Here is a 13,467-nt window from a genome sequence, read left to right as displayed (position 1 = left end):
AGCAGTACTCGCCAATGTCGCAAAATACTGAGAAAACTCCTACAGGATGATATAATGCGATTTAGACGTGTACACTGCGAAATAATCGGACTAGGGACAGAATACTCCTCATGTTTTAATTTAACTATCGCTTATTCTGAGTACGACCTTATTTAGAATAAGATAATCAGCACATGCTGTTTATGGGTTGAATATTGTCAGTAATTGACCTAATTAAAGATATTAAGATTTGCTTTCGGCTACTTTAATTGCACGAAAGTTATTTGAACTCATGTTGGCTACTGTGTGCGCTTGTATGGACAAAGAGACAAAATCTGTTAAGAAAGACAAAATGAAGTGAGATGAGAATAGCTGGTGACAGGAGGATTAACAACTAGGAGCACGATAGCACTAGACAGGGCAGCAGGGAAACTTTAGACATGAAGACTGCTGATGGCCTCAAGACAGAGGCAAAGCGAACAAGGAGAGATTGAAACCATCTACACTTCAAGTTGTGTCCGGATCAAATACATTGTTTATGATGGAACTGGGCAATGTGTTGCATCTGAGGGGAATTTGATTTACCACCACAAAGGGATTATTTTTTCAGAAAACCTGACATATATATTGTTAGCCTGACTACAAGATTAAAGTGAAGAGTTAATTGTCCATCTGGTTCACTTGGTCTTCATATTATTGGTCAATACCTTTTACCGAAGGGCTAAATTATGTTCATTCATATTTTTGTTTTTGTTTATCTCTCTTTATTTATGTTTTCTTTGCTAATGTTTTCTGTATTGTGCATTTGTTTTGCTGTATACAACTTCAAAATAAATAAACAGATGCTAAATAGATTGGTTATCATTAATAAATTAAATGCTCAATAAGTTAAAATGATTAACCTGATTATTTTGTTGTTAATTGATACCTGGTTTGCTTTATCAAACAACTGTTGTTATTTTCAAGACTATACAGATGTTGTTATTTATTCATCTCAGTTCACAGTGGATCATCAGTGGTGATTTAAAGGAAGAAGTGAAAAGTTATTAAAGGGTTTTGATTGGATAGAGCAGGATTGAAGGAGGGACACAGAATTCACTTGGATGTTAGTGGGTAACAGCTGCAGTTTGGAGTGCTATGCCGGGGGTAAGCACAAGAGGGTGCCAGATCCCACCCCCCCTCATTAGATCGGTGCGACTGTACAGAGCCGTGGGGTTGTCAGGAGGAAGGGTTAGTGTTAGTGGGTAAGAGCCAGAGTTTCGGAGCACTAGGTTGGAGGGAGTAAACACTACGAGGTCTCAAAACTCACCACTAAACAAATCAGTGTCATTGTAAAAAGCTGCCATTGTGTCATTGATTGCTTCCACTGTAACACAACAGAGAAATCACACACGCCACAAGTTGAAATCATCAGAACAAAAAAAAGAAAACAAAAACAAACAACAAACATGCTGCGACAGATAAACATGATCAACGGGAGCCGATTTAAAAGTCAGAGGTCAGAAGTGATCGTCATCAGAATCCAGTGGGAGCAGTGTGCCGTCACGTCAAGTCACAAACGCCGGCCGGGAAGAGAGCGGCCTTTGTTGTCTCTGTGGAGAGCGTGCACAGAGCGTCTCACAGCAGAAGTCAAACAAGCGCCTGCTTGGCAGATACTGCAGAGAGCACCGACAATATGTCTTTTCAGTGGGACGACGTCCACTGGCGTCTCTGAGGGATGGAACTAGAGATAGGAAATGCTGTTTCCCTCCCACACTGTCATGCTGCTGCAACTGACCTGTCTCACGCACACGCACACACACACACACACACACACACACACACACACACACACACACACACACTGTTCCCTCTCCCTCATGCCGGCTCATTACAACCTGGGTGGATTTCTCCTGGTCACGCACACGGTCAGACTTACGGTTGAGGACCTTGACGGTGATGGGCTGTTTCTGCTGGATGGTCTGTGTGTGTGGGAAGCGGGCGTAGCAGATGTAGTCGTTCCTGGAATCCTCTCGGAGAACGTTGGAGAAGTAGAGGTCTCCGTTCAGGGACTGGGACACCCTGCTGCTCTGAGGCAGCCTCTGGAAGTCTGAAGCGCGGAATATGTTTGTTAGAGATGTCGTTTGCTGGGTCAGTTCATCTTTAGTAAAAACACTACAGCTGTTAGGGGTTGTTTTGGGACTATTTTCTCCAGTAGAAAGAGTGGGCTCTGATTTCTCTCTCTTTTCTGTGGATTAAGTAACTGAGACTGAGTTTGAGGTGGACCACTCGACAGAATTAAGGATAGACTGGCCCAGTAAAATGTATATTTAATGCATAATTCTTCCTAGAAATCAAATTGTTTAATAACTGATGAATAAATAATGTCAAATAATGAATGTGGTATTAATCAAACACCATTAATTAGGCCTCATAATACCAGTGTATTTGCATGTCTTGGCTCCTTAAGTAAAGGTTTCCTAATGAGGCTGTTTTAGAAGAGTTGATGTAATATCTATTCCGAAGAAAGAACCACAGGGATGTGGTGGAAAATCTTGTGGTCTAGGCTATTTACATCAGTGTGCTACCCAAAGGGGTTTATTAGGTTCTCAAATAACAACGAGATTGGTTCAATGTTTTGGATCCAGGAGGAATACAACTCTGTCCTGAATGAATTTATAATATTATGACTTTCTTCTGGTAATATTTGGACTTCCTTCTTAATTACGACTTTATTCTTGAAACGTAACGACATTATTCTTGAAATCTCAAGAATTGTGATATGGTGATAAAAAGAACAGTGTATATGATTTGCAGTAAAGGGGTTCATATATACAGACAGTGGCACCGTCCTTGAACTGTGACCATGAACCAGGAGAACACAAATCATTATGCCACAAGGACACAAATCTGAGATAAAGTCATTTTTTGTCAGCAGCAGTTATTTTCATACAGCTAAAAAAATCCTCTGTAACTGAAGTACTTACTATTGTCCATCCAGAATATGATGGGAGGGGGCAGGCCAGCAGGGGGTCGACACGGCAGCACCAAGGACACGCCCTCCTGAACGACGATTGGCTTGATCCTCTCCTTTGACCACAAGGGGGATCCTGGATTGGTTGGAAAAGCGGGCGCAGTCAGCGGCGTCCCATTATGTGATGTGAATTATGTGAGTGTGGCTAATGGACGGCTGCTGACATGATGACAGAGGTAAAGAGGGACGATGTCTGACTGAACAATTTGCTAGAGGAAAAATTACAGAGGGACGTTCAGCTCTATCCACTATTACATCCTTACATGCTGCTTTCCACATGCACCTTTACCTTTCAGGAGCGCTCTTAAGATGGAAAATGCAACTTAATCATAAAAAAAGAAAAGAAGGAGGTGATTTTATATGATGTGAGGTATTTATGGTATTGAGAATGATGGAAAAAGAGAAAAATGAAAAGATGAGAGATATTATGATAGACTGCAGTGCACTTACTGGACTGTCGTATGACTATGTTGTGGGAAACAGCAGTTCCATGTTTGTTTCTCGCCGTGCACTGGTACACCCCCTCGTAGTGATCAGCCTTCTCCCTGCTGATGTCCACCACCAGTGTCCCTGAGTGCGGCCTCATCACCACGTTGGCGTCCTCGTCGATGTCGAAATGCGTCCCGTTTCTCGTCCAAGAGAAACTGAGGTGATAAAACGTTCGTCATGAATCTTGATAACAAACTGTGTGATGAGATATTATTGTGATTAAATCACCAATCAAATCTGATCAGACCATCAGTCACCTGATGAAGCAGCTGTAGCCTCCTGACAAATACCACTTTCCTGTTTACTTTGATTATTGTTTGTTTAGTGTAAAATGATGAATCCATAAACATAAAGATAAGTTTTCAGGGTTTTTAAAATACTATTTTTTAAGATTTGGGTGTTTAAACTCCTCAGTACTTTCTAGGCTCTTGATGTTTACGTAATACTTTATTCTAGGGGTTGATATTTTATTTGGGTAAAGCTAAATTTTACGGCTAGGAAATGAAAATATGTTCAATGAGTCATCTACACATTTGAGTACTGGCATTTCCAAATTTTGAAATTATTTGCTGATGCCTGCCGCATCTTTAAACCTGGCTGGAGGGGACTGTATTGTGCAATACAGACAAATCAATTGATTAATGAGTACTGTCCATATCAAATAAATATATAAATGACTTATTGCTAAACTGAGATAAATAGAGGAGGGGGAGGTGATTTGGAGAAAAACATTTAAGAATCATTGGCTAAAACCAGCCTCTGTTAAGGACACCATGTACAGTACATACATAACGCCATCGTGAATGTTTAATCTCAGTTTACAGATTCCTACCTGGGATGAGGCTTCCCCTTCGCATCACAGTGGATTACTATGTTCTCCCGGGGGTCGATGATGTAATCCTTGGGGGATTGGTGAGTTATGGTCGGTGGCTGTGGCACTAAAGATGATCAGAAACAGGAAGAGATATAATCACGACCTTCACTGCATAACTAAGCCGCTCTCTGTGTGTTGCAGTATTGACCACACAAGCAGTCCTTACCCATCGCATGCAGAATCACCACACCGGCTAAAACCACACGGCTGCTTGCTGACACACACACTAAAAAATAAAAACCTCCCCTAACATGAGGAGCGGCAGAGCAGCATGCAGAACGCTCGGGTACATTTCACCTTATTGAAATGATCCTATGCTTAATGTGTTGCTGTCGGTGCTGGGGAGGTAACTAATGGACTATGAAGAAACAAATGATAAAAGAACTCATGCTGTTTGCAATATTGCTCAAGACAAATGCTGCACAGCTGCAGACACACACAGCAAACAAAGAAACAAAAGGATCAATGCATGCAAACCACTGAACCGCAAACCACACTCAGCATCTTATAATGTAAAACAGACTAATACAAAAATATAAAAAATCATATCAACTATAACTCTTAGTGCACGGCAACACAAAACACTGCTTGCACATCCTCTGCAGTAACTTCACTCTGGTGCGAGACTTACATTCTTCCAGTACTTTTGTGTTTTTCCCAAGAATCAGCAAACAAGAAAGAAAAGACACATGTGACAGTAAAGAGAACCAGACATTAGGGAAGGAAAAACATCTTCAGCTTCAGAACAAGGTTTGGAAAAGACCAGTTTCCAGATGAGGAAGAACCAGATGGTGAAGTGCTCCAAACAAACAATATGTAGAAGGTCTCCAGCAGCATAAGCAGCCGCACAGACACGTGAGGCTTCAGGGTCAGACGTCGGCCGTGAGAAATGAGTGAGAGAAAAAGAACGTGACTGTTTGCTGAATGGAACCATTGCAACAATATATAGTTTGATATTTAAAAAAGAACTGTTGAAAAAAGAAATGTGTGTATGCTAATAGGTAGAGCACATTTAAATTAAAATGAATGTGATGTTGAAAAGTTGATCAAATAGAAAATGTATCAGATTCATCTTTACAGTCAATATCAAGTGAGCATTTGAAACAGTCGGTAGTCCCAGCTTCTCTCATGTACTTATTTGTAATAACAATAATAATAATGAACTGACTATCTTCATTTAAAAAAATATATATACATTATATTTTGAGATTTGTTTTAATAGTTGCAGTAAATGTACAATAACCTTGACCAATAGGGGGCTCTCAATCAAAACAAAACCTAGTTGGATGATGATGTGGGGCAGCATGGGATCATGGGAGTTGTTGAACATGAAAATCTACCTGACGTGACTCATATTCACAGATGTAATGTATACATTTTATTCACGTGGCGTAAAAAACATATTGCACACACATTCTGAGTGATAACATATTTCTAGTTGTTTTTCGACATTTTAATGAAGACTTGTTACATATTGAACTGTTAAATGCTTTACTGTATAAATGAAGATTATTTTCTATACCAAAAAGCAACTCAAAGGGAGAACTGAATATTGTTAGCTGCATAAGCCATCATTTTAAAACCAGGACTGCAGCCAACAATTAATATTATTATAATAATTTTGGCAAAATGCTAATTTCCTTTCTTGCCAAGAGTTGAAATGATCAACACGGCACACTGTAAACCTCATGAACCTCTATATGTCCAACCACCTCTCTAAAGCCCAGACATATTGAATTTGTCGTGAGGAAGAAAAACAGGCAATCCTCACGTTTGAGCCTTTAATTTCCTGCTGATCAATCACTTAATTAGATGAAGACAGACCTACTGCTTCGACTGAACGTGTGTGTGTGTGTGTGTGTGTGTGTGTGTGTGTGTGTGTGTGTGTGTGTGTGTGTGTGTGTGTGTGTGTGTGTGTGTGTGTTTCCTTACGGTCGAGTGGGACCTCCAGCGCCGCGGCGAGGTGTCCCATTAACAGCACCAGCAGAGCTGTGTCCATCCTCCTCTCCATCATCGCTGTGTGACACAAAGGTCTGGTCCCCTGAGTACGACGATGCCCCGCCTCTTTGCTCGGTCACACCGTGTGAGGACGACTAGACACACACACGCACACACACTCACTCACACTCACGCACACAAACACACTCCACAAACAACTGCAGGGAGAGAAAGAGAGAAGGAGACACAGAGTGTCAGAGATAAGAGGAGACAAGCAGAAATTATGGGCTTGAATAGCAGATCCAGTTACTGAGGCGATCAATCATAACACTGAGTTTGTTCTTCTCTGTGTTTATCAGCTGCTGAGAGGGAGAGAGAGACAGACAGACATAGACAGCGGCTTCGTCCACAGATCGATGTTCGCTGCCGTGCAGTGCTGTTTGCTGGAAGCTATCTTTTTGATCTAGTGCACTTGGATAGGGACCGACGTGGCCCACATGGGCTCACTTTGCTCAGCTAATCACTGCCGCGGCCATGATGCCATTAGGCCCCGCTGCCATATCGATCACGTCAGCCGGCAGATGACAAGCTGAGAGACAGGGCGTGGGGGGGGACACTCACTTCATTTTCCATTTCGCTCTCAGCTTCATCTGTCTGATTGACCGACGGACTGATCCGCACTCAGGTCAGATTTCAGACACCGAACCATCATCTTTCAGTGAGATTGTTGTCGCGGGAAACATCACGTGCATGTGACACTGCCGATTTGAGCAACTCTGAAATCTGAGCAGACACAGCTCAGTGGGGGGGGGAGCTGAAAGTTCAACAGGGTGTCAGTTTCAAGTGAGACGACTTGTTTGCAGGTTTTACCAAACCAGTTAAAGTCTAATTGGCCATTGATTAACTGTTAATTAAGTGGGGATTTTCTTTTGTTACACAATGTGAACTAATTAGGCCTCTCCCTCCGAACAGTAACGGTGCTGCATGGATGCACTGTGAAGAAGCAGGAAACCAAAACACACATGTGGTTTCAGTGTTTTCTCGCAGCTCAGTGTCACACCTTCATCCAAACAGACGCAATCATCTTTTTTGAACGATGCTGAAAAGGCAAAATAAGAAAGCACAAATATCAACAAGAAAGAAAAAGCTCCGCCAAGGCAAATCAGTCACCTTGTGACACTTCATTTAAATTCACATCAGGATTTGTATTTGTATCTGCACCAAATTGCACACACTCATGAATATCAGTCCCCTAAATATGCCTGTTTTGGTTCATCAAGATCCTTGAATTACTCTATAAGAAATCCATGAAAATTATTCTCCTATTCGTTAAAGAGAGATTTTAAAGAGGATAAGGAGAGATTATTCCAAAGTGGGAGCCCTGACAGAAAAGGCTCAGTAACATTTAGTCGATCAGCTGTGGAGGGGTGAGTAGGGCCTTCACTGAGGACCTCTTTACACCATGGCATGTCAGTCCATACAACATCCAAAATGTCCAGAAGTGGTTTGAAGGTCAGAAATATTGTCCAGACCAAGCAAGGTCGAGGAAGGGCCTAAATGTAGCTCAAAGTCCTGATGGTTCGAGGTGGACACAACACAATACAATTCAGCAAAAAGCTAAAAGCAGTTTAATACAGCCTCAGCAATACGTTTATTCGTTCAACAGCTGATCGAATAAAAAAGTGGACAGGGTGAAAACATAACGTCCTTGGCGAAGATAAAATAATCACTTTGAGCTTCATCAAGCCAGCCTCTGATTCAAGCTTCAGAGAATAATAATAATAACCAATTTAAAATGACTCAGCTTGATTTAATTTATATTCATCTGCATAATTCAGCACTGTCACAGTGAAACAATCGGTATAATTCATTATATTTTATAACTGTGAGCACAGCTTGCTAATAAAATGGAAAGAAAGACTGAGGAAAACAGATCCAGGAGGCGTCTTTTCTGTCTTTTTACAGCATGACCATTTTTTTTATCTGGCTCTCCTGCCTGTCTTTACCCGGGGCATCCTGGGCCACGTACTGTGCCAGGCACGGTATTAAAATGTCACCGCTTAATTTAGAGCTCAGCCGGACTCATTTGCTCCGTTATTGCAAAGCCGCGCTATCAAATTTTGGGGATATTAATGTCTGTTAGTGTATGAGAGAAAGGAATCGAGCCCATTAGAGGGGGGGGGGGGGGGGGGGGCAGCATGCTCTGCTCTCCTGCCTTCGGGCTTGGGGCAGGCCAGAACTGCAGATGAGGCTGTGGTGCAAGCTTGTGTCTGGGGCCACAGGCGAGATAGCAAGGTAGTCGAGACCCCCAGTGGTCCTCCTTTGGGAGCTGATGCATTTGTCAGTGCTGCCCCCCCCCCCCCCCACCCCCAAGTCATGATTCAGAACTGGTCCCCGGAGCGGGCGTCTGGTAGCGAGGGAAGAGACCAAGGCTAATGTCTGCTGCCCCCAGCTTCAACTACACCTCTCAGGGGAAGGGCCTGTATTATCGGCCCAGGGCACCCAATCACGCTGCTCGGTACGCCATCCGGCAGCTCCTTCCTGGGATCCGACATAAAATCATCCGGCGAGGGGAGGGGGGGGGCTCATTTGCAGGCTGCAGGCTGGGTTGCTGAACTCAGTCTGAGCAAGAAAACCTGCATCAGACTCTGACCGTCGATGTTTATTTTGATCTTGTTACGTTAGAAATCAATGATTAGATGTCAGTCATGCAGGATACGTGATAATGAGTTGTGTACTCTAATAATGAGTGAACAGAATCTATGTAGTTAATGTTCTGAACATGCCCCTTTGGAATGGGTTGTTTGCTTGACATAAATAAGGGGTTTATAATCAATGTTTTTCATATAATACAACGGAATTTGTTTTATTATTGTTCACTAGTGTGGCTTTCATATATAAATTATATGATGTACTGAACTGTTATAGTTTGAAAAAATGCATGTCCGTTACTCTTAACACAATCTTCAGACCCGAGACGACACCTTTTCAAAATTAAAGCTCCATAATTCAGCTTGATTAAAAGCTTTTCAAAAGCAAAACAAACGTTGTGCCAAAAAGGAAGTGATCCGCAAATGTTGTGGCCATGACAGAGATCAACGTCTTTGCTGTTTGTTTGTGTCTGCTTCTCAGTCCGATTAGGTGAAATCTGCTAGCGATTTTGACTTTGAAATACAAATAAATAGAGATGACAATAAGTATAAATATGTGAAAATACAGTAGAGGCATGCAGAGCTTAGCGCTGCACAGTCTCAGGTGAAGTGAGCAGAGCCGGCGACAGCCAGAGAATAAATGTGTTAATTATAGATTTTATGGTGAATCCCTGAAAGCCTGGTGATTGTTATCTGGAAAGGAGCCAGGGCTTCATTCAGGATTCATTTCCCAATTTAATGAGGTGATGCAGCTTAGCTCCAGCCGGTCAGCATGTGTGTGTCTTTGTGTGCGCGCTGTGTATATATGCGCCTGTATTCATTTGTCTGTACGTACCATAATTATCCCCTGTGAGCTGCAGTGATACGGGGGCCGGCCCCTCACATCCCACCTCACAGGGGACGACACTGGAAACTCAAGGGAGATTCTAATGACAATGAACCAACCAACAGAGTCTCAATCTACATCCTGGCTGAGTATAGTGACTATAAGGAATTTTACCCTTTGAATTTTCATTTTCATTCTAAAACCCTCACTTTCCCTATGTAATGTTAGGCAGAGACCAACTAACACCATCAACATCTGACTTTTTGTCTGCAATGGGAAGGGATACAATCAGCAATCAGTCCCGCGTCCAATGACTGTGCAGTAAACACAAAAAGTATTTATTGGCAGTGAGAGAAACATGACACTCGGGTGAGCGCCCGAACTTCTTTCACTTTATTTGGTGGTCTAGATCGTGACACTGCACCTTTCAGCAAAACCTTAAGACGTACTAAATTTAAAGTTAAATTTTGTTATCTCTAAACAATGTGCAAAAAGCTTTACTTGTCGTATTGTCCAGGTGGCAACCCTGGTAAGACAGTGATGTCTTAAAAGCTTCTAAGTTTCCAGTGCGTCAAACATGACTCACCGAGAAAAAGGCAGAAAAACAAACCTCCACTGGCAAAGGTAAAGCTTTTTTTTAAGCAGGTATAATAATGTTTGGAATAACCTGCGTAAACCTGCTAATTTGGTGTAAAATGAGTCCTGCATCCTAAAGAAGAAACTACAGTTCAAAGCTCATTTTATAAAAAAAAAATTGAAAAAGGAATTATTGGAGGGGAGACATAATGAGAAAATATCAAATCACGATTGTTGAACCTTGCCATCCATCATGTGCCAACACAACAGGAAACTCAGGCCAATCTCACAGCTCATTTCATCGCAGACCGTTTGAAGTGCTGTTTCCAAAAGCTGTCAGACGGCAGATGAAATCGAACAGTAAATGGCCTCTCACCAACAAACATCAGAGGTTGGTGGGGGGCACTTCAAGTGAGGATAACAAGCTATTATTCAAAACAGAAGAGGGCAAGAAGATAAAGACAAAGTTTTTAAACCTACTATCTTTTAAATCAAACTCAAGAGATTTGTTAGCTGTAGTGTGTCGAGGGGGAAAGCAGCTACACCATGAGCCCTTATAGAGTTGGTCTCAGTCTGGTCCTGATGTAAGTCTGGGACAATTTGTTTGAGGTGGGAACTTCATCGATCATCTGACCCAACCACCAGTCAAACTGCTCCTGTGGCCAGGTGTGCTTTACATTGAACAATGAAGCAAGGTCTCACTTGAAGTGGCAATTAAGATCAAGGTACTGCTTTCCTGTATTTACTTTCTTGCTCCTGTCCCAGTGAGACAGGGGGAACAGAGACTACGGGCAGTACCTCATAACATCACCCTTCAGTGTACTTATAGGACTATACCAGTGATTTGACAAGATTAAGCTCCATAGACAAAAATAACTTAGTTTCATTTTGTCCTGTAAAATCTAAATTATCATCACCTTTTAAGTAGATATGTTAGTAAAGACTTCCATAATTACACATCTAATGGGTCAGCAGCATTGATTTTGGTTTGTTCCATATTCACTCACCTTTTAGCTCGGTTTTTGGTCTCTACCAGCTCCTGTGGTGAACATCTGGCTCTACAGCTGCTTAATACTGCATTCAGCAGATAGTTCCTAACTGAGCTTGTCTGCAGTTTGATTCTGGGTAAGTAGTGAACAGTAAGTATCACAGCTTTTATGATAGAAACAGCTTCCTAGGAAAAGTAACATATCTATCTATCTATCTATCTATCTATCTATCTATCTATCTATATACCAAAACAATGAGCTGAAAGATGCTAAAATGCTCCTCCAGAGTCAGTTGAGAATTCTTTGTGGAGTTAGTCCCTTGCAGGGGCAGGAAGGTGCACTCTGAAGGTTCCAAGCAGCTGTTACTTTTCATTTATTTCCTTTAGATGTGAAAGACTCTTAGGAACTTGCTTGATACGATGTAATCCATCACAGTAAACATCAAGTCTGCATTGATGTTTTCTTGGTGACATGGACTCAATCTGTTATCATAAACCACATTAACATGAAACAATAATGTGACGGAAAGAAAAACTATTGCCGACTTGAGGTTCATGGTGACGGATGAATCCAGGTTTCAACTGACTTTCATTCAGTCCAGAGATGAATGCAAGTCAGAGGCCACTTGGGAAAACGCTAACCTGAAACCTAACAGTGTGGCGAGCTATGATGTAAAGACTGTATGAAATTAATGAGCTGACATGAGCAAATCACTGTTAAAGCTGTTGATGGCATTTCTAGAGAAAATGCCATCAAAGTAAAATGCTCCAATGTTAATTACTGTCTACAGCACAAGAAGGCCTTCACTCAGGACTCTGCTTCTATCTCTGTTCATTTCACCCGTGGAGAAAAAACACTCAGCACTTGTGTAGAAGCCACATTGAGCTGTCTGGCCTCTCATTCAGCCAGCCTCTTCAATTACTCCATTGTCATTTTCCCATGGCCGGTTACTTCACCATCCCAAAACTAATTGGTTTTGTGCACATGTCAGAGATGTAGCACATACCGCAATGCATACACACTACACATACACACAGAGCCGGAGATACATTCATGCACACTGGCCACAGAACGAGAGGGTCAGGACGTGTCTGAGCGCAGATGGAGCTGACAGGGGCACGAGCACTGGGACTTGAAGCACACCACAGTGTAAATGAATAGCAGTCACCAGGGACTGGGGGGGGGGGCATTGGACCTCCCTTACAGCCAGATAATACACCATATGCTTTATGCTAACCACTAGAAAAGATATAGCCATTGTCTGTGCAAATCTGTAGTGATGCAATGCTGAAAAACCAACAGTATCACCGCCGTTGCATCACTGGCGTACAGTTGTGATGAAAGACAGACCTTCCTTTCATGCCACGCACCCTTATTAACTCTCATAATCGCTGCTATTGATGGCTCCTGCAATGAGGGGGTTGTGAGCCTTGGTGTACGGCCTTAATGGAGCAGTAGGGATCCTCTGCAGAGGGGTGGATGTGGGGTGTAATGACGAGAATGGCTCTACATTCAGGAAGGTGCTGATGAGAAAACGGATACGGTCGGGAGAGTTGATTTCCTCCACGCCCGGGGCTGCGTGCCCATTCCTCGGTGCCATTAAACATTCACTTGAAAGCCCCCCGCTACAGAAGACAGTGAGACAGTCCTTCAACCAATGCTAATCAAGCCACATGCATAAAGAAAATGATTGTAAAAATAGATGCTGTCATTTAGAATAAAAGCTGAAAGAAAGATGGAAAGTGTCACATTTAGCAGCCATCTTTGATTGTTTAATGGATTCACAGCTAATGTAGTGGATGAGCATTAGCCGTGAACTATATCTGTGCTATATGAGGTAGAATGTTCAAAGGCCTTGAATACTACGGCTCAAAGGGCTTCTATCTGCAATAAGGAACAATGGAAATTAAATGGGCCGGCATCAACGTGTGTCTCCCATAATCTCCTCATTAGCTTTTATAATTGGGGGATCGTATGCGAATAATTAAGTGTGGTTAACGTATGAACTGGGGGTCGTGTTGATGGGGGAGACCCTGAGGCTAAAAAACATATCATGGCCCTTTCATCTGTACTATACAACACACGGCAACGAGGAGAAGATCTATATTTCATCTTCTCCACTCTAGTTAGTT

General features: G+C 42.3%; 1 protein-coding gene across 1 annotated transcript in view; it reads right to left on the bottom strand.

Moving 5' to 3' along the window:
- LOC128445030 (neuronal cell adhesion molecule) overlaps positions 1 to 13,467 on the bottom strand; it is a 75,837-nt gene that overhangs the window by 19,682 nt on the left and 42,688 nt on the right. The window contains exons 3-8 of the mRNA XM_053427772.1: positions 6,288 to 6,511; positions 4,314 to 4,419; positions 3,443 to 3,636; positions 2,946 to 3,068; positions 1,898 to 2,068; positions 1,289 to 1,345 (exon numbers count right to left, since the gene is read on the bottom strand). Coding sequence (XP_053283747.1) covers positions 1,289 to 1,345; positions 1,898 to 2,068; positions 2,946 to 3,068; positions 3,443 to 3,636; positions 4,314 to 4,419; positions 6,288 to 6,369 — 733 coding nt within the window. The 5' untranslated portion in view covers positions 6,370 to 6,511. The remainder of the gene's footprint in view (positions 1 to 1,288; positions 1,346 to 1,897; positions 2,069 to 2,945; positions 3,069 to 3,442; positions 3,637 to 4,313; positions 4,420 to 6,287; positions 6,512 to 13,467) is intronic.

The sequence above is a fragment of the Pleuronectes platessa genome, chromosome 7 (assembly GCF_947347685.1).
Source record: "Pleuronectes platessa chromosome 7, fPlePla1.1, whole genome shotgun sequence".
Lineage (NCBI taxonomy): Eukaryota > Metazoa > Chordata > Actinopteri > Pleuronectiformes > Pleuronectidae > Pleuronectes > Pleuronectes platessa.
This window is presented reverse-complemented; position numbering and strand designations above follow the sequence as displayed.